This window comes from Meleagris gallopavo, chromosome 5 (assembly GCF_000146605.3).
Source record: "Meleagris gallopavo isolate NT-WF06-2002-E0010 breed Aviagen turkey brand Nicholas breeding stock chromosome 5, Turkey_5.1, whole genome shotgun sequence".
NCBI lineage: Eukaryota > Metazoa > Chordata > Aves > Galliformes > Phasianidae > Meleagris > Meleagris gallopavo.
In genome coordinates this window covers 53,315,270-53,341,085 of record NC_015015.2, presented here as the reverse complement: position 1 = coordinate 53,341,085, position 25,816 = coordinate 53,315,270, and the positions used below count along the sequence as shown (strand labels likewise).

At 44.4% G+C, this 25,816-nt stretch overlaps 1 protein-coding gene across 1 annotated transcript in view; it reads left to right on the top strand.

Moving 5' to 3' along the window:
- Positions 1-25,816, top strand: part of PRKCH (protein kinase C eta) — a 108,246-nt gene that overhangs the window by 14,388 nt on the left and 68,042 nt on the right. The window contains exon 3 of the mRNA XM_010712057.3: positions 9,903-9,966. Within this exon, the coding sequence (XP_010710359.1) occupies positions 9,903-9,966 (64 nt within the window). The remainder of the gene's footprint in view (positions 1-9,902; positions 9,967-25,816) is intronic.

Below are 25,816 nucleotides of genomic sequence, written 5' to 3'. Positions count from 1 at the left end.
AAAAAAAAAAAATCCCCAAAAAACCACTAAAACAGAAAAGCAAGCATGCAAAGAGAAGCCACTATACAAACAGGCATGAGCTAACTTGGCAAAGCAAATGTTGGCAGTGGCATGTCTTTTCTGGGTGTTGTCAGCTGCATTCTGGATCCTAACCAACATTCTTCATGCTGCATGAAGGCTTGGTGATGACTCTCAGCACTGAACCTCATGGGATTAGAGTGCAGACACGAGCAGCAACATCTGGACACCACGACTGAGCATCATACCTTCAGGAATGCTGGGGGAGTGCATGCCTTGGCACTCCTTTTTCTACCTTCAGAAATATCTGATTGGTTAAGTGGCTCAAAGTTGCTGCTGCTTTTACATGATGTTCTGGGATGTGTTGTACCAAGCAGATGTTAGACAATACAATGAGCCATGGCTGGGAATGGGAGAGGAATTAGTGTGCAGGTTAAAATGCTTTTAACCTTCCCCTCCATCTTTCCCTATGGCTCAAGTAGCTTCTCTCCTATATGACACCACACTTTGATAGCTTGTTTTCATTCCTTCTGTCTCAAATCATGTTGCTAATAATATTGCAACATGAAACGTGAAAGGAGTTGTGGTGGATTAATGCTGGCTGGATATAAAAGTTGGTCTGTAATTGCTTCAGTGCTAAGAAACTGCCAGGTGAGAAGGGAAAAATGAATTCAAAATATGGAAAGAATGGTCAGAGCATAGATGTCTTTTTCTGTGGTGTCACAGCCCATGGTAGGATCCAGGTTTCAAAAGTTGCTGTAGTTAATCTCTCCTATTCATATCCTCACTAAAGATCAGTATTACAGTTAAAGCTTTAAATGGGACATCTGTCATAGGATCTTTGGTTCTAAAGATTGGCGTGCCTCTGAGATGTGTTGTTTGAAACCATACTTTTTTTAGAGATGTTGCTGAGAAGTGGATTTTGTATGCAACTTAATTCACTGTGATGCTGACAGGGTGCTTTTTCATTTGTAGCATAGGGTTCTTTTTTTTCCCCCAGTGATGTACTTAGACCAAGGTTTTGTAGTCACAGAGATTGATGGATTCTGGCGAAGAAGGGCAGATTCTCTTGCACAAAATGAGCAGTTAGTTGGCTCTTGACGTCTGCATCTCTGAAGTCAGGTACGTGCTGCTTTCATGGGTACTCTGGAGCCCTGTGGTTTTGCAGGTCAGAGAGCCTGCTGTGCAGCATGCTAGATGAGACTTTTGAAGACCACAAGCACAGTTTCTAGCTCTGCTCATGCCACCTGCATACATTGCTTTCCATCTGTGACATTGACAGTGTAATGTTTCCCCCGACACCTCAAGGGGTGTTGAGATCTTTGGGTGCAGAGATGGAGGGTCAGAGGGATGCAGAAGCAGGGAGCTCCCCTGTGCGAAAGCAGGCGCTGTGGCTGTATCTGGGGTTTCTGCTGTTGCCAGTGTGGTGTTTCAGCAGCTCTGGAGGCGGAGCTGAGATCAGTGAGCGAAGGTCAGAACAGAGCTGTTGGCCCTGCGTTCAGCAAATGAAAAGAAGCCCAACTGTGGAGTGTGGGTTATGACAAGGCTTTCCACTAAGTACAAATCTTTTCCAAAACATTTGATATCTAAAAGGAAAGGGGTAAACACCTGCAAATCAAGCCCTTTGCAGATTTTTTTTTTTAGTTTATGTTTGAATCTCTGTACTGTGGAACCCCAGCTTCCTGCATTCAAGCTGTAGACAGCTAGATATTTATCTAATCACAGTCTGAGATCCTTTTTTTTTTTTTCTTAATTTTATATCACGCATTAGTAGTGATCAAGCAGGATGGGCTTTTTCAGTAGGTTGCCTTTTTCATATATCAGTATGACTTAACATTTTGATTGCTATTGAAAAGATGGGGTTTGGCTCTTCAGAGGTGAGGCTCTTACAGAAGTGGTTCACAATCTCATCAGCTGTGGCCTAGTTTTAAAAAGAAGGTGCTGCTTATGGGCGAAAATTGGAAAGCAGCAGTGCACCAAAGTGAGCTATATATAGTAGGAATATGCAGTACAAATAGTGACGTGCCTGGTGGAGAACCGTTTCAAGAAATCCAGAAATTCAGTGTTATTCACTAAAATGTGAAGAACAAGAAAATATTTTCTGGGACCAGGTACTGGACGGTAAAATAAATTTGTAATTGAGCAAGTCCCTGGGAAGACAACTGCAGGTGGACTCTTAATATTGCTGCTGTTCTTAGTTGTCCACAATACCTTGGATTGGATTAATTCACAGAATGTTGAAGGCCCTGTGCTCCGTTGTGCAATCAGATGGATTTCCATGACCTTACACAGTGCTTTACTGCTGTAGCTGTATGCTTGGCAATCCTTAGGTGGCCAACAAGAATATCTCGATAGAGAACTTCAGGCCGCAATGCAGACTTTGCTGTTTGATGTACCACCACGAATGATTAATAAGCCTGCTTAGATCTGTTAATAAGCATAATTAAAATTGCAGGTGAATGCTCTACCTTGGAAGTCTTCTCAAGAGTGAGAGCTTATTCTTTTTTTTTTTTTTTTTTGTCCCTCTGTTTCCATCCAGTGCCTGTTCTGGTTCTCCTCAGTGCTGTGTGCAAGCTGGTTCATGGGTGCACAGCCTTGCATTGACCTGTCGTCTCCTCATCAAGGGACATTCTGTCAGTGATAAGCTCAGCTATGTCAGTGGTGTGTTTATTTTGAGGAAACGCATTGCTGCAGCCCTTGGACAGCTTCCAAACGGAAGTGCCACCAACATGCCTGCTTGGCAGCCATCGCTGACTTATTTCTTTATCCCTATGAGCAGCAAAATTGGCACAACTTCCTCGTTTTTCTGCCAAGTTATACTGAGTTAATAAAGACGGTGAAAACTGTGTTTGTTGATCATCTCCAGAGCCTTGTGATAGACAGTAATATCTTTCTGAAATGGGTGCCTAACAAAAGATCTAAAACCTGAGTTCTCATCATCATCCTTTTGCAACTACAGAGTCCAGAGCACTATATAGCTAAACAATGTCTCAGTGGCACAACAGCTGTTGTCCCACTATTGATTTTTGTCTTCTTGGTAATAATTCTGATTCCTTTGCTAGACATCTGTCTGCTGAGGTTCATTGACTTGTTACTCTCCATTGCATGGCAGTCAGAGGGAAGGTTTTGTGTGTGTGTGTGATTTGTGGATTTGTCGTTTTTTGGGTGTTTTTTATTTTTATTTTCCAGAGGTCCTAAGTTCTCTCAAGATCAGAGACCTTGTCCCACTTTCAGCCTATTTTACCTGCAGTATTTGCAGGCAGCTACATTGCATGTGCAAGGCCAATATGCTTCTATGGGCATATCCCTGGGACCAAGTGTCCAAATGGCTGAAAACAAAGCCTTGTATTGCTGTCCTTCGAGTTAGTGGTCCAGCACTGTTGTTAGTATCTTCTTTTTAGGAAATGAAATGGTTGGGGAAAACACCAACTCCCTGAAAATCCCAACAAAATGGCTGCAGGAGGAAGGCTGTGATAGTCCAGAGGAGAATCCAGGGATCGGTGGACATGCAGAATCCAGTAATGGGTATCACCATGCAAGTTCTATTCTAAGTTTAGTGCTTTGTGCAGAAGAGCTAGGCCTCTGCTGGTACATGTGTGTGACAAGGAAAGGCAAAATACATCTTGCCCACATGATTTTTGTTTCATGGGGCTTATAGTGATGTACGCTGTGTGGAGCAGCAGGGCGGGTGGCATGGAGGTGTCCTGTGGGGCCCTGTAGGGCAGGAAAGCGCTTGCCTTTGCTCAGCTATGCCCTGAAGATTTCAGGACTGCCTGTGTCACCACAGCTTGGGCTGCAAAACCTGCTGACAGCTCAGAAGCGAGGCTACTTTCCTCCCCCAGCCTGCAGGCCTGCTGTGAGAGATGCCCCACTGAGTTAACAGCAGAGGCTTTGAGGCGGGAGCTGCTTGAGGGTGGATTTACAGAGCTGTCGCACTCGTGGGCTGCACTGTACCCTCAGAAATGCACCCTCACTGTTAGGGTCTGGTCATCTTCTGTGTTATCTTCCCAGCCCACCTACTATCCTAGAGGTTTCTATCCTCATGTTTGTTGTGGTTTTGTGGGTGAGAAACCTCTATAATGGACACCAGTGCACTTGTGGCTTTGCTAGAATTTTGCCTTGAGTTTGACTTAAATTTCTGAGGGAACAGATTTTTGATAGGAAATGGTATTGTTGGGGACAGTACTTTCTTTGAGAAACTTCAATGCTGTAGAACAGGTTTTCTTGGCAGGAATTTTCATGGGAAAGGGTAAATCTTGTTGCAGCCTTTACTGTTCTGAGTAAATCTTTTAAGGTGGGGTGTCACTTGAGTGAAACCAGGCTAAAATTGATTAAAGAGTCTAGGATTAGCTAAGAGTGGTTAGTTATGCATGGTTGTTTGTGCTGTCATGCAGCTTATAATTATGCAGCCTGGTTGAAAACAAAAGTAATATTTTGAACAGTTGTCCTGGAACAAAAAATTAGAATGACAGTGTTACAGTAACAGCTGGAAGAACTGGTTATAGGAGTCAGGAAGGAGACTAACTTTCCACCCATTTGTGGGTTTACTTTCAGAGTTAAACACGCAGCAGCAAGAGTAATTGGAAGGGTTTCCTTTCCCTCTTGAAGCTTGGATGTCTGCTGTCACTGAAGGATGTAGAGGTTTGAGGCTTTCTGGTGGCCAGAGAGAATCCCAGTGCTTCTCAATCTGATTCACATCTTGGGTGAGATGAGAGCTGGGATCTCTGCCTTGCCCCAAAAGACATCACGTAGGGTCTCCCATGCAGAAAGCCTGCAGTGAGTCTCAGGGATGTCCCCATCTGCCCTGGGCAGAGATGATTGCTGTAAGTGCCTGCCAGTCTTGGCAGGATGAGGATGACAGTTGGCACCCCAGGCTTTTTAGGCACTCTGGTTTGAATCCTGACTAATGCATATTGTACATTTGTAGGAAAAGGCACCTTAATCTGCTGGTGGTGTGGAAATGCAAAATCCTCTTTCACTTAGAGAGCCTTAGAGATTTTTTTCTAAGGTGCTTCACTTGATAAACAGGTGTCTATCAGGCTTCAAATGTCCAAGAGGGACTGATGAATCCAAACATGTGTTTGGGTGAGAAAGTTATAACTTGACCTGTCTGACAAAGGCATGCTCAGATGGAGGTGCTATGTTATTAAAATACAGAAAGAACTGGCATTCCATAAGCATGACCTGTTAGGAACCCGAGAAAGAAAAAAGGAAAGAAGTAACTAGAGGCATGTGAAAAACCAGCTTTAGACTAACCCAGATTCTTCTAGACTGAACAGAGCCTTGGGAATTGCCTCTGCAAATGAGTGATTATATATGCAGTTCTGTTAATTAAATGTAAAAATGATGTAGGAAGTAAAAAGATATAGCTACTTGTTTAATTAAGCTAATTAACTCCCCAGGTAGCTTTTATATTTGCTATATTCACTGCAAGTGTCTGGCTTGTTCTGCTTGTGAAGCCACGTCAGCCCTGACATGGGCTCAGGAGAAGGTTGTACTTCTAGGAGGCTTACTAATTGTGCCTGTGGGGAAGAAAGGACGGAGCAGCAATGGGAGAAAGGATGTTCTGGGCTCCAGGGTAAATGCAGTTGTTTTCGTTTGTATCAAATTCCAAGACAATAAAAGGATTCCCAATGATTTTGGCGTGGTTCAGATCAGGATTATGTGTTCAGTGGGGGGGAGTTAAAAGGAGAAATCTTACAAGAGCTGATGTTCATGCCAGATGCACTGCTGCCAATGTCTTTTCACCCCAGAAGTTTGCTGACTCCCACCTTCACGGCTCTGCTTTGTGGAGACCTGCAAGCACCAGCCAGCCTCAGCTCTTCCCGTCCGCAGGCAGGGTTTGGGAGGCAGACTGAGCTCATTGCGAGGCTGACTGACTATACCTGCTCTTCGAGTTCAGCGGATGCTTCAGCTGGGTGTTGATACGTTGCCTCCTTCTGAAATTGTTTTCCAAACCTCTCTTCCATTGATGAATCACGCACGACTAGTTGTTTTTTTTTAATACATGTGGAGGCATATGATTAAGGAGTCCTGTTTTGGTCTCTCTGCATCTCCTTCCTCGTTTGTGCCTAAACTAGGGTTTGTTTTTTACACACAGGTGAGGGAGAAGGGGAAGGGGGTTAACAACACCTGCCCAGATGTCAGGAATGACACTAACATCTTCTGGAGAGAAGGTGTGTGAGATGATTGACTGGGCCCCTCCTGTGGGAACCAGATCTCTCCCAGCTCCTTTTGAAGTCACACAGAGCTGAGCAATCTGAGCAAGTTTGGGCATGGGCTGCTGTGAGCAGTTTGAACTACTGACAGAAGTCCTCCGTGCTCCTGCGCTGGGCCTGGCCGCCAGAGTGCTGTGTTTCACAATGGGGCGGCCATGAAACCGTAGCTGAGCTACTCCTTACCTGCTCATTTCCAGCTCAATTGCCAAAATCCTCCAGCGCTTGTTTTCTTTTTGCTATGTCTTTAAAGTTCATCAGAACTTAAAGTATATGCTTAGCTCTCAGCCAAAATCCAGTGGTGTTCTAATGGATCTGAGCTTGAACAGTCAGTCTTATCCATGCTTTGTGTGACAGAATCACAGAGTCCTTGGTGTTGGAAGGAACCTGTAAAGATCCTTGAAAGCCAATATCTCCAGGGATGGGGGCATCCACCATGCCCTCCTCCATTTCCATGAGCTAGAAGAGTGGTGATTAAAGGTGTTAATGCTCTGAAAAGCTCATGTTCCTCTCCCAGTTGTTAAAACTTTGCCAGATTACCTCTGAAACAGCCAGGAAGTCCATGTTTTTCACCCACTGTTCTCTGGAGGAACAGGCTGGGGGTGAAAACATCAGATAGGGGAGCACGATGGCCGCTTACAGCTATACATGCCCATCTCCTGCTGGTGCACCATTACAGCTGCTCACCATGCTGCACACCACCTGTGGGATTTGCTTGGAGGTCGGTACCCTGCTGCATTCTCAGTACTACATGTGCAGAAAAATTCCAGCTGCTTTGCTTCTCCCAGTATCTGGTACTTCTACTGTGGTGTATTTTCTGCTCTGATTCTAGGCCTTGCCAACATAATTTATGCTTTCCTAAAGAAAGCTATCCTGTGCCAAGTTGATCTTGGCATTAGGAAACTTTTCTCCATAGAAGCACGTGCTTCTAATGTCACTTCTTGTTCTCTGGAGATTGTCTTCAAATGCATACAGATGATAAAGTTTGCCTGTTCCCATTTCATACACAGCTCCTCCTTAGTGTCATATTTGCTGTCTTCATGCTGTGAGGTTTTCTCTGAACCTTCCCACCACTGGCTTCACTGTCTCATGGCACATTTTGGCTTTACTAGCTCTGTCAAGAATAATATTGTGGCTCCCGTTTCTCTGCAAAAACATAGGTTTTGTCTTTGAGCAGCCACAGATAATACTGGGAAGAAAAGAATGTGTGGAGGTGATAATGAAGGTGTATGTATAGCAGGGGATGGTGGAGGTTAGCCCTGGGGCCTTGGTTTAGAAGCTGCTCATCCCATGAGCACTGGTTTACAGGAGCATTGCAGATCCCATCCCAAGGAGTTGGCACCTCTGCTTTGCACAGTCATTGGACAGGACAGCCTGTGCAGCATTGAAACAAGTCATGACCCATTGGGTCGGTGATGCTGTTGGGAGCTGCTGTCTCCTCATCTTGGGCAGGTCTGTGATCAGGTGTGGGAGGCTCATTTTGCTTTTGGTTTTCTGGGTCAGAGTCTATTTTCTGTTTCGGTTATTTGCCACGTATCTCTGAACTGATCTCATATGCTGTGTTGGCTGTTGGTTTGCTGGTCTGTTTGCTTCATCTGTAAAAGAGATCATGGCAGGTCCAAAAGGAAGGCTTCTATCAGTAGTATATTAATTATTTTATTTTGTTGTATCTTACCTGTTGTTGCTGCTATCCGTGTCAGACCAGAGAGTCTATTAAGATGGCCTGGTCTGACCTCTTGTGCAACATAGGCTGCTGGTTTCACTGCCAGCCCTACGCCCTGCGGGTGTTGCTCTGTCAAAGACACCTTCTAGGGCTTCAGTCCTCATTTTGAAGCCTTCCAGCTGCAGTTTTGTTAGATCTAGATGCTGCCAGCATGCACCATGAGTAGGTCTTGAGTGCAGCAACAGCCTCTTACCTGAGCGCTCTTGACTTGTGGTATGTGAGCACAGCTGAGTTGGTGTAGGGGATCTCAGTGGTCTTTAATCTCCAAGTTTGGAGGAAGAGAGATTGTTTTATAACTCTCCTAAATCTCCTGCTGATACTTTCACAACGTTTTTCCTTGTTTTGTGAGATTGTGCTAGCTAGTGCAGGGGATTCTCATTTACAGGAGGGAAAGCAAGGTGCCTCACAGAGACAGGACCTATGACCTGATACCATGACAACCCATAGATCGGTTTGGGTGATCATATATATATGTTACTATACATTTTTGTTTTAACTCTTCCTGTACAAAGTTACGTGTCTCCACAGTAAACTGGAATTTAGGCAAAAAAAGGTGTGTGATACCACAGAAGTTGAAGTTTGTTTCTGTGGAAGTGTCTTCCTTATTAATTGAGGCAGAGGGCTGTTCAAACACAGCCAGTCCAGTAGTCGGTCCAGGCAAACTGAAAATTAGTTCTGAGTCAAAGCTAAATATTTAAATTTTTGCTGAGGTATAAGTCTTCTTTAGGGATTTGAAAGTATGGCACCCATAAAATTAACATTACGACAGGGTTTTCCCAAGCAGTTCTAGTTCCTGTGGTTTGCATCCTATTAATAGGGGTGTCACTTCTGGTCTGTAGCTGAAGTCATGTCAGTAAGATGTTCTCTCTTCCTTTCCTTAACAGTATTACTTCTACTCATACTAACAAATTCCTAATAACTTGAGAACAATTTCTCTACTTCAGCAAAAAAGACTTTGAACCAAGAAAAAGTGACAGCATGAGTGCAAATGCAGTTAGAAATGATCACGTTTAGTCATTCTACTGAGAGAGCTCTATTTTCAGAACTCCTGTTCTGCAGTACCCATGAGGTGTGAAGCTCCTCTTTGCTAATTTTATCCTTGCACGGGGAGAATGTGCCTTTATTTAAGTGAGATTCCTGTGTGAGGAGCCTCTCGCAAACTTCTTAGCTGTGACTTTGTTCACCAAGTAGTTTTTAGCAAAAAATGGGAGCAAGATCTTAATTAAAAATTCCAAGTGAAAGTTAGAAAGCTGCTAACCGAAAAAATAAATACCTCCTTTCAAGGGTAAGTTGGTAAACTCTGGGATTGAATCTCTAATTGCTAAAATAACATTCTGTGTCTCTGTCTAATTTAGATTAAAAGTCTTCAGGGAACATCCCTAATTTTCCTATTTTCTATGGTCTAAAGTGAAAAAGTGATTCATATCAGAAATAGGAGTTTCCCCCAGCAATTATGGTATTTTGAGAGACTGAAATGTTTTTAATGGGATAGGATATAATAGGGAAAAAATATGCATATACTTCACCATGCATTTATACATGGATCTTTTGACAGAATTGGATGTTATTCTGGTGTGGTTGAGACTGTTCAACATTTGGGGCTTCTTAAAAAATTGGAGACTTGATTCATCCTTTTTCATGGACGTGCTGAACTATTGGGGTGATGGGTGCTTAATTTCTTGTAATGTTAAGGGTGTGCACAGGAGTACCTGGAGCTTCACATGTTCACGGAATCATAGAATGGCCTGGGTTGAAAAGGACCACAATGATCATCTAGTTTCAACCCCCCTGCTATATGTAGGATCGCCAATCACCAGACCAGGCTGCTCAGAGCCGCATGCAGCTTGGATGTTATCAAATGCTGGCAGGACTTGTCCTGAAAAATCCTGTTAAGAAGACTCTCTGCCTTGAAAAACAAACTCCTAATGTTGCCTTTGCTTTTTCAGGTGGATTTGGAACCAGAAGGTAAAGTGTTTGTCGTCATTACTCTTACTGGCAGCTTCACAGAAGGTAAGGGAGTTCCTTTGGCTTGTTTCCATAAAGGGTTCATCTCTGGTGTATGTTATTGCCATCAGATACCAAAACAAATGGCATTCCCCACACAGGTTGCATGCTACTAGACACAGAGGATTCTTGGGTGGCTGGAAGTTAGGATAGGGCTGTTGCTAACCTCACGTGCTGTAGTCCATCTGCTCTGCTGTTGCTCTGATCTTGGACCTGGGGAGTCGTGTCACACTCAGCCTGTTTTATTTATCTGAGGTTGTCCTTGCAACAGATTGTTTTTGCCATGTGTACTTTTCGTCTGAATGCTTCTTGAAGGGCAAGTGAGCGTGTAGAACATGTTTAAAACTTCTGGGTGACTTTTATTCCGTAATGGTTCCCATCTACTTCACATGCATTTCTGTTTCCAGAGTTCACATTGCACAGGAAACATAGGGCAACTTTTCCACCCCCAAAAAAATCCTAGAGTTCCTGAAAAGGTATCTGGGCAGATATATATTTTTTTCCATAACTATCAGTTATTGTGTGGTGGTTTTAATTCTCTGTTGTTTACTGTGACAGCAATGAACTCTGATTACACATGGATGTGAGCCGTGTGCTGGAAAAGCCCAGGAAGTCTGAAATGGGCCTCCGAAAAAGGCAGATTATTTTCCTCAGGCCAATTTCATGGTTGTTGTTTGTTTTAGCTGTGGCCTCGACTGTGTTTGGGGGGTATCTCCAGTATGGAAGCCAAGAATCAGGGCAAGATCTGCTACGCTGCCCTTTATCTGCAGTCTGGGAGTGTTGGATTTTTAATGTTTTTTCTCTTGTACCATCATGGAAACACGTGTATTTCAAACAAGGGTTTGCATCTGAGCTTGTGATTTGCTGTGACCCTTTGGGGAGCTGTGCCACTCCTGCTGAGCCTGTAGCCTGCTATGTGCTGGGGCTCAGATAGCTGCTAGTGAAGCACTCAGTTTCCTTTGGGTGACGCACAGGAGAGCTCTGCTTTGTGCAGCTCTGTCCTTTTAGAACTTTTGAACCTGAATCAATATGTATCCAGCTGTTTTTTCTTTTCTGAGTAGATGTTTTCAAAACAAAACTGGGTAGATACCATGTGGATTTGGGTGCCTCTGAGGTCCCACTGCCTATTCCTGAGGTAACAGTTGCACAACTGCATTTTATTTTTTTGTGTTGCATGTCTGTAAATGATTAGAAGCAAGAACAGCAAATTCTTGAAGGGCATCTCAGAAGACTGACACTTTTTTGTTGCTGTTATCTCCTGTTTAATAACCAGAACTAGAGAACGGAGGAGAGAACAATGCCCACAGGTAGAAGGAAACCCCCGGCTAGCACATGGCCTTAAATGTACCTAAATGGAGCTATTCTGAAAGACATGATGCACTGGGGAAAATGTGGGTCACAAGGATGGGGAAGAGACTGTTGGCTGCAAAGGGGTGGGGATTCTTCACACAGTGTTGGCTCAAGGTAACAGGTGAGATGAATAGCAATGATGTTGCTTGGACCTGAGCTGATGGGAGATGAGGTGCAGTGGCAGCCCCTATCCTAGTCCAGTGTTACAGCATGTGGTGGTGGTGCTGGGAAGGAAAGATGGGAGCGAAGGCACTGGTGAATAGTACTTTTTGTAGTCTGTAGAGTATCCTGATGCTCCTAGGGTATGATTGACACTGGAAGTCAAATGGTGTGATTTTATTTATAGTGAAAACCAATGGCTTCTCACCATAGCAGCAATGTGGTTTGTTTCCCTTATTTTCACAGGGCTAGGAAATAAGAGTGGAAGAAAGAACGTCTGCTTGGCAGGGCATTGCAGCAGGGTGGGGAAGACCTGTGTTCAGTTTTCCAGTGAAATTCATTTTCTATATAAATCTGGCCAAGCCACATAGAATTACTTCAACTTTCAGTTCTGTATCTGTCCAAAAATGGTGCACCTCTTTCTGTTTGTATATGAAATCTGGGTTATGTTAACTGCTCTTGCATTTGCCCATGCACACAGTGTTAACAGGTAATTTACCCTTTCTTCTCCTGGGAGACATGCACCACAACTTTGCTTTGACAGAGGACTGAAGGATATATGCAAATCAGATTCATTTGGGAAAAGTTTTCTGTTTGTCAGAAGGGAGTGAGAAGAGTGCAAAGGTATACTGAGGAGGTGTGACTCCTCTTGGAGGACTGTGAGGCCCCTCAGAAGCAACAGGAGTGAAATGGCACTGCAAACAGTACTGTCTTCAACAAAGCTGATGATTAAAATAATGGTGTATCAAGATCACTAAACTATAGGGCATTTACTGAGCAGCATGGCAGTTCGTGTCCATGCACGACTGTGGCCATTCTTGGCCACTTAAAGCAAGGCTGAGCAGGACTGTTGGACCTGAGCATACATCCATTGTGTGGATGAAAGTCATACTGGAGGCTAAACTGTAAGGACTTGTTGCTAACAGGGTGAGATGAAATCAAATCTTTCTACTGCTTTCAGAGGAAAATGGGAAATAGTATAGTTCTATTTCCTCTCTAGCAATTGAAGATATATGGATTTACAGAACAAGAAGATCAGAGATGGTTCTTGGGGCTTTCCTTATCTGATTAGTTTCATGGATGGTCACCAAGTTTCCAAGAAGCATCTAATGAGAGCAGGTGGAAGAAGTCAGTATCTGCACTTACAAGTTTGCCACTCCACTGTGTTTCCTTCTTGGAAAGCAGTAATGACAGAGTGCTGCATCAGAAGTCAGATTGGGGGGGAAAAAAAAAAAATAGTGCCCATAGACCCGGTCCTTGAGGCATCCTCGTGTGTTCACAGCATCTCTTTGTCACTGCTTTAAGTAGGTGGTGGAGACAGGAGGATAATGTGGTGGAGCTGGTGTTTGCTATGGGGAGCATCTTCCTTTGCAAAAGCTGACTGAGCATCATTTGTGAATCATTTTAGAGGTGTTTTTTATAAAGATAATTGTTTGCTTAGGAAAACGGCCAAGTTCACCAAGTCTCAAGCACCATCATGTAATTCCAGTAAAGTGAAAGACTGAAAAAATAATTAAAGAAAAGGAAGGAGAGAATTAAAAAAGGTTAGGTACACCTGACTCAATTACTTGGCTGTCCTGGAAAACTTACCCAAAATAGATGGTCCTGGTGGTTTTGGCAGCTTGTACTCTCCTTGGCTTTGGGAGTGGTTGTTTTCTGTTTGATGGATAGATCTTCTAGCCAAAAATTTAATTTGGTTCTACTTCAGCTGTAATGAGCAGAGAAGGATAGTGCTTCTGTGACTGCAGGCAGTATATCTGAAAGAAGTATTCATGCAGTCTGAAGATGTGTGCTATAGAAAAGGTACAATTGGCACAGATTTACAGATTAGTCCTCTGTAAATTCTTATGTGCCCATCTGTCACTGCCTCCTGAAGTATTTTGGCATGGATAGAGGGTGCAGCGCTGTGTTTGGAATCCCATCTCCGGGTATCCAGCTGGGCCTGGCTCTGCTCTGGGGAGGATGTCCCAGAGGAGGCAGGAGTGAGGCTATTTGGGCTTCTTTACCTATTTGTGTTTCTTTACTTGTTTTAAAATCCAGCACTGTGTTAGTGACTGTCTGTTAATGCTCGTGTTATTACTTCATCCTCAGATCTTTCTGAAGGATGGATATTATGAAAAATAACTCTCAGGAGTGGTGATGCAGTGGCACAGCTGCCCGGGGAGTGGTGGGGTCACCGTCCCTGAAGGTGTTCAAGAACCATGGAGATGTGGCACTGAGGGATGTGGGCATGGTGGGGGTGGGCTGGGGTTGTGCAATGTTTGCAGGTGAACGACTTACGCTGTTAGTGCTTCTGGACATGGGTGAGAAGTTAGCACTGCTACTTGTGAGCAGGTGGCTGTGCTTTGGTGCATCAAGGCCAGGCTGAGTGCCTGGAGAATGGAGGAGCTCTGCCTGCAGCTTGTGATGCTCTGCCCTCTCTTTGCCACCGCTCTTGCTGTTTGCTGTTTTGAGCAAAGCTAATGAAATTAAGACAAAGCAATTATTTGACTGACTTAATGAACGAAGCAAACTCCATAGAAAATGAAGTGCTTCTATTTTAGTGTTTCAAACTGTTATCGTTCGCCTTTTTTCTTTTTGATGTTGCCACTCAAAGTGATAATCCTGGTGTGAAGTTCAATTTCAATTTTAGAGATGCGAAGTAAGTTATGGTTGTTTTTTTTTTCTTTTTTTCCAGTGTCAGGAAAGAGAAAGATAAATTTGAGTTCTGGGCAAGAAATAGAACAAAGAGAATATTGAAGAGCTGAGTGACATGGTAGAGCAGATATAGCACCCATTGCTAAATAGTTAATGTGGATAGGCTTTGTGGCAGCACGGGAGCCCAAACCTGCCTCTGAAGCAGGAAATGTTTCTTTAGTTTGTGGCTGTCACATGGTGTACTTGGGATGGTTTGTTCTCAAGCACGGTGTGCTTTGTCTTTTGCTGTTGTTTTTCTCAGAACATGCTTTCCTAGTGTAAAATGGTTTTAAGAAATAGCATTTCCTCAGTAAGACCTGCAGCCTTGAAGTCTGAAACGATGCTGCCTTTATGCTAAGTCTTTGCTGTGTGCTGAATTGTGGCTCCTCAGCCACACCAAACTCCTTTTGCAGGTACATTATTAGCTTGCACAAAAAGGAGGAAAGAAAGATGTTTACAGGTCCTCTGTGAACTGCAGTAAAATCTGTTTTCATGCTGCTTTTTAAAGGAAAGGAAATAGTTATTTGAAAGTAGGAACCAAGACTGGAAACAGTCCTGATCTCAGCCTCCAGTGCGTTGAGCTGTTCTTCTTGGGTTACTGGCTCAAGCTGGACAATTTTGAGGCACGTATTAGACACTGCACAGAGAACCTCCTGATCTAAGCAGGCAGTATCAGTGCAAGACAGGATAAAAAAAATGTTTTGCTGTTTCAGGCACGCAGTCTGAAAATATAGAGGCCTTTCCTAGCCCAAAGTCTTGTGTGACAGAGCAGCAGGGAGGTGCTTTTCCATATCCTTGTAGGTTTTTTTCCCCAATATCTGTTTGCTTTACAGTTGTCACACGCATGCATGCTGCAGACAAAGGGGTTTCCAGATGCGCTGTCTTGGCTCAGCTCTACTCTTCCAGATGGAAATAGATCAGAACAACATCGAGCCCTACAGGGGAGAAGTCCACCCAGAGGACACCCTTGAGAAGACAGTGTTCTTACAGAGGCCAGGAGCATCGTCCACCGATGCTGAACATTTCTGTATGGGAGGCAGGACAACCTCAGCCTTGCCGGAAGGCATCCGTCAGGGTAACAAGCACAAGACAGTCCCTTGATTGAAGCACTAGGACCTTAAAGCTTTTCAGCAACATTAAAGATCCAAGGAGAGAATTTCAAAGCCAGGGCTTCCCAGGGAGGTGGTTGAATCACCATCCCTGAGTGTGTTTTAGAAACCGTTTGGATGTGGTGCTCAGGGACATGATTTAGTGAAGATTTTTTGGAATTAGGGTAGTTTGGTTAGATTGTGGTTGGACTCGATGATCTTTAAGTCCTTTTCCAACCTGAGCAATTGTATGATTCTATGAAAGACAATTTGGAGGTGCGGTTCAAAACGAACTGCCTCTGAATATTCTGAAAAACAGCATTTGGGCTACAAAATACCATTATTGGAAGTGATTGTTTGACATCTTCAGTAAGGTGGAAAATCTCTGCTTTGTCTTGACTGTGGGAAGGTCTACACTCTGGGAAATTAAGTGCTTTGCTTGATGTTACAGAGGAGCTTGAATGCAGAGGCAGGAGGTGAGCAGCCCACTGCGTGATCACAGGAGCACCTTCATTTCCTGGAACGTGATTGATTTGCTCCACAGCCATGGCATTAAATCTCAAGCCTCTGAGAGGTTTTTTGTTAGCTTGCCAAAATCTGCCAGTTACATAGATATTCAGACGCTGTAAAAGTACCATAAACAGCAATATTAGGGTTAACTTTACTTCCTCAGCAGGCTGTGTTTTGTCTAGGCTCTGAAACCTAGATATAAATATGCAAGCTTGCAACCTGCTCTGGGATTTCAGTTCCTGGCTGTGACGAAGGGCAAAGATTTTATTTTGCTTTATTTTAATGTGATTCCTGGAAGAAGTGACGTTAGTTCCCAGAGGAGCTTAAACCTATCTGCTCGGCCTTGGAGGACATCAGTGCGTTGGAGTGGGTGTTTGTAGTCTAATGGCAGATGTGAGCTGAAAGGAGCAGAGCACAAAGCTGCTGGAGGTTGGGATTGTGATTCCATGGCCGGGGATGACGGCAGCAGCCCTGTGCTGGCTGCCACCACTGTGCATCCAGGACACATGTATCTATAGATCAGTGATTCTGTGCAAGGCTTGAGCATTTCTCTCACAATCCTAAGAGAGGCTTTGGGAAGGAAGGTTTCTGGGACAGGCTGCTCGGTACAAAACTCAAGGTAGGAAGGTGGATGGGGACTTGTACCACCTACATGCAGCTCTATATGTGCCCAGACTTCCTCCAATATTTAAACGTCATCTTTCCTGTCTTCTCTACTCTTCAGTTTGTGTTCTAAATTGAGATGGCAACCCTTCTGGAAGAACTTCTGCAAGCGGTGGGAAGAGGGAGAGTAAGGAGAGGAGCTTGAGGGACAAGGAAAGGCAGCAGTAAAAGTGCTGAGACCAGCTGAGCCTGTTTGTAGCTAGAATCTGGAGCAGTTTTTATGCCAGAATCTCAGCTCTTTTCTGCCGTCTAGCTGTGAAACTTGTTGAGCCAGTGTGTCCCTCTGTCATCAGTGCTGTATGCCCAAGGCCACAGATGGGGAGCGGAGGGGAAAATTGCTGTGCTTCCAGTGGATGTGAACTTATTCTCAGTGATGCTTTTGTTTCGTTAGAAAACTAGAGAGATCATCTTAAAGACAAAAACCTTTTCATTGCTAAGGTTACAAACTGAAACTCTAAAATGCAAGGAAATGCTTGAATTTGTATCTAAAGTTTGGCCTTCCTGTATGTTCGTGATGCAGACTCTGATTGCAGTCCAGCTAAAGGCAGAAATACATTTCATCTGCATCATGCACAGCTCATGGCCCTTAAGAGAGTGGTGAATTATCTGGACCCCGTCTGGTCCTGCGCACGTTTTTACTTTGCATTATTTGAGGTCCTGTGTTTCACCTCCAAATGTTGGATAAGGCAAGAAAAGCAAGTCCTTCAGAGAGGCACCAATATCCCATCCAAAGAGCTAGTGGTATGTTGCACATCAGGGCAATCTCGCAGCTCAGTTGCGCTGGCTGTTAGTGACACAGATCCTACAGAAAGCACAATGAAATCTGGCTGATTTTCCTTCCAGCTTGTTTTCACACCTCACATTGTGCCAGCACAGCTGTTTGTGGGGTGCACAGCAAACCAGATTTGGGTATTGATCAAGTTGAGAAGTGACTGTAGAAGGAAACAGGGTGCTGCTATTTAGGGGAGCTGCTTAAATCAGTGTGAGTACATTGTTGTGAGTATTGCACTGCATTCTGACTTTCATCCTGTTTCTTTTGAGCCTAAACAAATTTCCTCTCCACGTGATCCTTCTCCATGGAGGCACTGGGAGAAAGAAGAGAGCAGCTGCAGACTGAGGTGTTCATCACAAGCTGATGGAGAAGGTGACTTTGATCCTGTTCACCCACCTCTGAATTGAACGTCTGTGACTGAGAGGGGTGAGATGGGAGAGCCCTTGGAGAGGCAGGAGCAGCAATGGAAGGAAAATCAAATTGGTTGGTGGTGCTGGTGGCTGGTACGGGGCTGGTGAAATCTGCCAGGTCCTTAGAATCATGGAGTTGTGTGAGTTGGAAGGGTCTTTAAAGGTCATGTAGTCCAACATGTCTGCAATGAGCAGGACACCTACAACTCGCTCGATCATGGTGCTAAGAGCCAGGTCCAGCCTGACCTGGTGTGTCTCCTTTCCTTGCATAGAAAGAGATCTTGAGCCATTGCGAGCAACTCCCTCTACATGTAGCATCTGGCATTCTTAGAAGCTGTATTTGCATGGATTTGGGACATCTGCTTTTGACATCTCGGAAATGTGTCTCAGAAATGGAAAAATATGTATTGCAGCATGAAAACCCTGTTGGGGAGGAGCTGGGGAGGGAGTTAGGTATTTTCCTTGTAATGCTACCATCATCTTTTCGATGAGAAGAGGTGTGCTGCCTTTTGACAAATATCTTTGTGGCAGCAGCAAGCTTGGAACTTGAGAGGCTGAATTTATTATTGTTATTATTTTTGACAAGTGCTTCTCTGTGGCAGCATTTCGCTCAGCCCATGGTGTGTGGGAATCTGCGTGGGAGAGCGACATAGTAAACAAGCCGCTTCTTAAGGTTGTTGCAATTCGGGAACTTATTAGCAAGCTGCCATATGGAAATCTTGAGAGCAGCAGGGATTGGCGGTGCAATCAGAGCTGAGCACGCAGCCGCAACGCTTGGGCAGGGTCCGCCCAGCCGTAGGGTGACCAGTTGGCCGGGAGGATCCAGCTGTTGCACGGAGGTGGTGGTGATTCAGGTGTTGGTCATCCGTCTACACCAGTACAAAGTCAAAGCCCAAGCAAAGGCTTGGGAAAGGCTGAGGCATTGGAGATGGCTACTGCGCAACAGCGGTTGGCAGCCCAAGCAGCAGAACAGGGGGAGTGTTTAATTTGTCTGACTTAGTTAACTTTCCCAGTTAATCCTTTCCTGTCTAGTTTCCAGTTGTCCTTTTGGTTACGTTCTGTTTTCCTGATGAAAGGTGCAGCGCCCTTAGTAAGGAAACTTGAGGTTTTATCCCAGGGATGTTGAGTAATGTGGTTGCAGTTTGTGAGATTGCTGCAAGATGTTGGATCCTTCTGGATGCAAGCTGCTGGAGCAGGCTTTGTGTTCATCCCAGCTTCATTATGCATTTGCCTCATGTTACATAAAGAATATCTTTCTGGTGTCCCCTCTTTGAGGCTGATGTTCAGCCTGCATCTCTCTGGAAAAGTTGCATTGCCTAAATAGTAATACGTGAATTTTAAGCAAACTTACTTGAGTGTAAAACCACTCTTGTTTCGGTATGATTGGCTGACTTTCATCCAGGAGCTGATCACGTAGCCCTGAAGAGTGATGTCCCTAGAGCACCTACCTAAAAGTAGCTTTAAACTGCATCTGTTTAAAAATAGGTGCATCTCAGAGCACGTGCTGTGCTGTGTAGGTATGGCATCCTGGTAGCATGTTGTAATCCTGGTGTGGAGCTGCCCACGAGCAGGAGTTGCTGGTTGTTACAACACATGCAAGCCCTGGGGCGTCAGGATGAGGGGAAAGTTCAGGATCTCCCTGCTGCTTGCCCAGCATTCCAATTATGTGTTTCTCAAGGATTTTGCACAAGAGCTGGTAACTTTGACCTGTAAGTGCTGTCACTCCAAGGGTTCTACTTGTGCTCTTCACCAGCGCAGTATAGTTTGAAATCTTCTAACACTGTGGGCTTCTGGTGAATGAATTAATCGTGGAAGAGATCAAGGTTGCTTTGTTAGTTTTATTTTCCTGTTTTTAATGAATATTATGCTTAAATGGCTTCCTTTCTTAGCAAATCGCATCTCAACATGTTTCTATTCAGTTTAATAGGTGAGAAGGACTAAGACGAGGCTTTACAATGGAAATTCACTTGTTTAAGCAGGAGGAAATAATAATGAGTCTAAGTGATGAGGGGAGGAGATAGAGAAATTGGTTTGTTAAGTCTTCAGTGAGTAATGCAGTAAGAAATACCACACTGCTAGAAGTATTTGCACATCTTCAAGTGAAGGGGAAGATTTTCCCCATCTTATGGTAAAGCTGAGGCTGCAAGCAGATCATAGGATCATTAAAGCTGGAAAAGACCTGTAAGATCATCTCGTTCATGCCCACTGCCCGCGTCCCTCAGTGCCACATCTCCACGGGTCTTGAACACCTCCAGAGACAGTGACTCCACCACCTGGGCAGCCTGTGCCACTGCATCACCACTCTTTCAGAAAATACATTTTTCCTAATATCCAAACTGAACCTTCCCTGGCACAAGTTCAGGTCATTCCTCTCTTCCTACTGCTGTTATGTGGGAGAAGAGGCTGAATCCCACCTCACCACAACCTCCTTTCAGGGAGTTGTAAAGAGTGATAAGTCTCCCATGAACCTCCTCCGGACAGTATAATCCCCATTCCCTCAGCTGCTCCGCCTCCTGAAGGATCTTGTGCTCCAGACCCTTCACAGCTTTGTTGCCCTTCTCTGGACACACTCCATACCTCAGTGTCTGTCTTGTGAAGGGCCTGAATCTAAATATGGATCTTGAGCTGCAGCTTAATCAGAGCCAAGTACAGAAGGACAGTCACATCCCTAATCCTTCTGACTACAGTATTTCTGATACCAGCTGGGATGCCTTCTTGGCCACCTGGGCCCACTACTGGCTGTTCAGCCAGCAAATGTACTGTTCTGCCTGCAAAGCAGGTATTACTGGCTATTGCTTGCTGTTCGTGGAGTTCAACCTAATTTTTTATTTTTTTTTTTTAAATTCAGAGTGGGCTTTTCTCTGCCTCTAACACAGCTCAGCATATCAGGATGGGGCTATGGGGTTGTGTTGGCATCTCGGAGGCACTGGGTGGTGGAGCCCATGGTGAGCAGGTAGCGTGCTGGGGCTGCTGCGTGTTCACCCAGTGCAGCAGCTGGGAGATCACATGCAGTTGTAGCCAGAGGGAAACTCGTATCCACCCCACGGCTTGGTGTGAACCAACTGATCTACCCTGCTTTTCCAAACCATGTGGGTATTGCATGCCTCCTGCTGGGTACAGGCACAGGTACGAGCTGGCCTTCCAGTTATGGTCTCTGGTTCTGAAGGGCTCAGGTCAGTATTCAGGATGCCTGCTCTCTCAGGCTTCTCCTTTAATACAAAATAAAAACCTTCTTACCTGGCATCTTCTCTTGGTGCACGTTGAGGCATGTTATCATCCCAGCCTGGTGTCTCTTTCAGAAGAGTATTGTGAGGTTAATATCCCCAAACTAATGCAAAAACTTGCAGAGATGGAGTGATAAAAATGAACTTAAGGAAAGCGTCTCTCACTGCTGGCAGAGAAACACACACAGGATGGAAAATGGAGTTGTCCTTTTCCTTCTCTCACAGTGCCGTGGCTGTAAAGAGATGGGAGAGGGAAGCATGGGGAAGTGGCTATCCCATCAAATACAGACTAGCTGGCATGCAGTGATTTCCCTTTCAGAACCCGGTCTTCTGTGGCATGAGGTTGTTCATGTTGTTCATTGAATCTTTTATTATTCTCCATACTCCCATACTCACTGAAGAAATGAATGAAGAAACCTTTTCTATTCATACTTTCCAGCTTTGCACAATGTACTGCAGTGCTTTCTTTATAGCTGTCAACATGCATAAGAAGGCTTACTAAAAAAAATAAAAATACCCAGAAAGGACTTGTAAAAGCAGATGTGGAGAATGTTTGAAAAGCTTCATGGCAATCTTGATAAAATACTATGCAAAGTAACCTGTATAGAATTCACAGTTGGTCTGTAGACTCTCACATGGCAGCAGCATACGCTCTTGCTGGAAGCTTTAAGTTTCTTAAGCTGTCTTCTTCCTTCTGGTGTTCTCACAGAACTTATGCAAACATAAAAAGCAGCTGTTCCTCCTACATCCTTAGCACTTAGTGCTTGAGGTGTGTCTGCTCAGCATTGTGATCTCTTCCTCACCTGCTGGCACCAGGGCTTTGGCATTGCTTTATCATTCTAGAAATAAGCTTGTAGTGGGATTTATAGCAGTAGCTGCATGCTGTCATGCTCGCTAACACTGATTGAACTTTGTTGATCCTGTTCTCCCTGCTGCTGCACGCAGGCATCGTCATTCAGCCTCATACTCAAATACTATGACTGCTTAGAGCTGAGATGAGTTTATGTCCTCAGCCTGGCAGGGAAGGAAGGAAGGAAGGAGGGTCTGCCCTACTTCAGCACGTACATGAGAGACAAAGGCCGTGCCTTGACTGCAGAATTCATATGATTTGATGCTCTGATTGGGGCAAGGATAATTTCACTTTTTGTGTATCTCCAAAACTGCTGAGAATTCTGTTGCAAAGTGATGAATGTGAAAACTCCTATTCTGTGGAGGGTCAGAGCATCATTCCTCCTTGTTCTTTAGGACAGCATTTATTAGTTAGCATCTTAAAAGATAAACTGTCCATTAAAATGGCCTTTCTGGGTAGTGCTGGTAGAAGACAACCCAGTCCTGTTAGCACCAGCTAGTTCTTTGGTCTTTGTACCAAATGTCTTCCGCTTTCAGAGGAGGAAGCAGCAGCAGCTGGTTCAAACATAAGTCCCAACCTCTGTTTGATGTGCCATGTGTGTCTGCTTTGCAATAAACCTCAGCTGGGATTTGAACTAATCTCTGTTCTTGTGCATAAACTGACAGAAACTGCAGGACACAAGCTTGGATGGTTGTGAAGTGGAAGAGAAATCTCAAGTAGTTATCAAGTTCTGTGTGGATGTGGCTGTCTTCCCTTGGCAGGTTCCTGTGTTCAAGTAATTCCTGAAATGAAAACTCTGAACATCCTCAAAAAAGGAATATTTTCAATCTATCGTGCGTATACTGGGGAAGTAGAACAGTCAGCAATGAAAATGTAGCTTTAGGTCATAGCTTTTAAATACTTTCCCCATTTCAGAATTGGGCTATCAGACTCTTTGATGCTGTGCTGAGTTTATAAGGTTTTAATTAGAAAGGCTTTCTGTGGTTTTGACTATCCATGAGATTATGATGATAACTATAACTCGTGGTTAAATGATACCAAGTCTTCATAAGGGATTTGTTCATAAGATAGGATGTTTTCTGACTTGGGAAATAAATACCTTGGCTTAACCTCTGTTTATTTTCAGTCAATGTAAAAAAGCCTGCTTTAGGTACATATTGAGAGAGCTCTTGCAGCACTGCTGGAAAGGATGGGTGCATGTTCTCCCTCCGCCTTCCATTTACTTCATCTGGTTTTTGTGCTCCTTTCCTAAAACCCCCAGTACTACTTGCTGGTAGGATGTGTCTAGGTGACCTTCCATGTGGTTATGGCAGCAGCGAGGTCAGGCTCTGCTAGATGAGCTCTGTCAGCTTCAGCTACTGCAGGGTGCAGCTTTCCCTTACTGCTGCGGTTACACCACCACCATGAGAGCTAAACTAAAAGAATGCCTTAGAATAAAATAATTAAAACGAAAACCACTGTTCTACAGAGGTTTGTGAAGGAGTGAATTCTCTCCAGCAGAGCTTGCTTTGTCTTTCCTCTATCAGGAGCTGAGCTCTGGCCAGGGCTGCTTGCTGGATGGAGCAATGGGTAATGGCAAACAGTGGTATGGATAAGTAGCTGTTGCAATGGTTACGTTTAATTGTCCTAAAAGTCTGCATGGAGAGACAGTCTCTGGCTGGGAAGGCAGGGGCAGGTAACTACTGCCAGGTGCCAATGTGAGCAGATGTCCGCTGCTGGCACAAGCATGTGTTAGGCACAAGTGGAGAGGGGGGAAGTGGAAGTATTTAACTTTGTGGTTGCTTTTACACCTAGCTAGGCACAGTAAGTACCCTATAGTTACAGATATCTAAATTTAACCACGAATGCAGACAGCTCCCATCGCTGGGTAAAATTACTCGCTTGTTTTTATAGCAGTATTTGAACTGTTGGTTTGGTGCTTTACCAGAAATTAGAGGCTTTCGAATGTCTGTGTCTTCTAAAGTGGTCTGGAGCAGCTTTGTTCTGTAAAATGCTGTCCACACACAGATGGAAAACACAAATTCTGTAGGAAACTCTCCAAAACGCAGAACTCGAACAGGAAAACTTCTGCACTGACATCATGTCCCATGACGCTACCAGTGTGGGGATTGTGGGGACTGCTGCTGTGTTGGTCATCCAGTCCAAGGGCAGGCTGAGGATTCACTGCTTGGTGAGGGCTGGCTGCTGGCAAGAAGTGTTTGACAGCAGTATGCTCCACCATCACTCTGCTTTGATGTCAGAGGGATGAGCTCACACGCTCTGTGGTGTGGTTCGTGGAATTGCTGGAGATTTGTTCTATGGGACGTGGCTGTTTATTTGGATCAGTCAGATCATATGATAGATGGTCTCCACCTCCATAAGGGCAGTCCCGCCCATTTTCACTCCAGGAAGCATCAGGAAGTGGGAGAGCAATTAACCAGAGAGGTTGATTGCATGTTAGAAACACTGTAGGCCCTGCAAAGCTTAGATCTGTTACAATTTAACGTGAAGTGGATGTAAGCATGGGCAAGGATTACCTGTAAGATGTGCAGCATCTGAAGAAACTGGTACACACTACAGCAGTATAGTGTGGGAAAATGTGAAATCTGAGGAATGCTTTAAATATTAATGATATACATAATGGTGTTTAGGAAAAAAAAGTTCTTAAAAAACAGAACCAACCCACCGAAGCTCAATGAACTCATGGTGTGTGTTTTAATGAAAAGTGAATAATAGGATCGTATTGCACTGTATGTTAGTTCAAAAAACAATAACTAAAAGGTCTTTATTTGGATGATTGGGAAGGGGAAGGGTATTCCCACCTAATGTGTGTAAGTTGGAAGCTGTAGCACTGCACAATATGTCAGTGGATGGAGGCCAAGAGAAGGCTCAGGACAGGCCTGGGTTGTGATTCACCAGTGCAGGCAGAGACAACATGAGCCAAATGGGGAACATGTTCTCTTAAACTCTGGTAAATGGGAGATTTGATCCTAAGAGCAAGAGCTGCTGGGCTCCTAATGGAGCAGTGGTATGAACCAAGCTGGAGACTAGGCTGCTTCTTTAGGTGATTTGCTTACATGCCCAGCACACGTTCTGAACTCCAAGGCTGGGGATTTTGCCAACTGAGGTTTGTGGCTTTAATTCCGAAAAGCTCTTATGTTTATACTTACACCTACATGAAGGAGATGTTCGCTTGAATTTAAAGGTGGCAAATTCCAAAATAGTACAAGGAAATTTCATTTTTATTTTTATTCTCTCACGTGAAGTTTGGGCTCAGTGAAGGAGCTGGCTCTTTATCTCTCTCGGGGAAGAGGAGTGAACTGGTTGACCTCTTGAAGTCCTCCTCGTCATGTTTCCTAGGGCAGATAACAAGGCTATTGAAATTGTGCAATGATGATTGAATGTTGGGAAGGGATATTAAACCTCCGCACGTCAGCTCTCACTTCAGGAGATCAAAATGACGTCTTGTGTGGGGAAAAGAGGCAAATTGCCTCACAGCTGCAGGGTTCCTCCATCTTGCTGTCATGTGTTTCTGGTTGCCCGCTGACAGACAGGATGCTGAACGAGATGGACTGATGTTCTGATTCAGTCTGGCACTTCCTGTGGTCCCCTGAGTTCTGTTGACTTCAGTGAGAATTAAATACATATTAAAACACTTCCTAAAAGGGCAGGCTTTTCTATACCCTTGTCTCTGAGCAACTGCTTGAAGCTCAGCAGTGAAAAAGGCATGTTTCTTTTAAGTGCTTGAATCAGCCGTACCACATCCTTTTTCTGTTTTCATGAGAAAATCCTAATTTATAACGTGCTTCCATTTTAAAAATAAATGTAAGCTGCCTTATGGGCTGACCTCCGTGTCACAGTCATGTCATCAGGTCTGAAGTTTCCCGTTAGTGTCTGTGGAAGAGAAGGGACACGTGCTGGAATGGCTGGGAGAATGCAGCAGAAAAATGTGAGCTTTACGGTTGGCTTTGCTTCGAAACCTGTGTGGCAAGAATACTGAGAGGAATACATCATGTGTGTTGCATCTTTTTGAAGTGGCTGGGTTGTGCAGTGCTGGGATGGCTTCCCTTATCTCCACTCTTACAAAAAGGACCAGGAAATATGCTTGTGATGTGGGATTCCTACACTTCAAGCCTTGATTGGGTTGACAGGTTTTTTTGTTTTGTTGGTTTTTT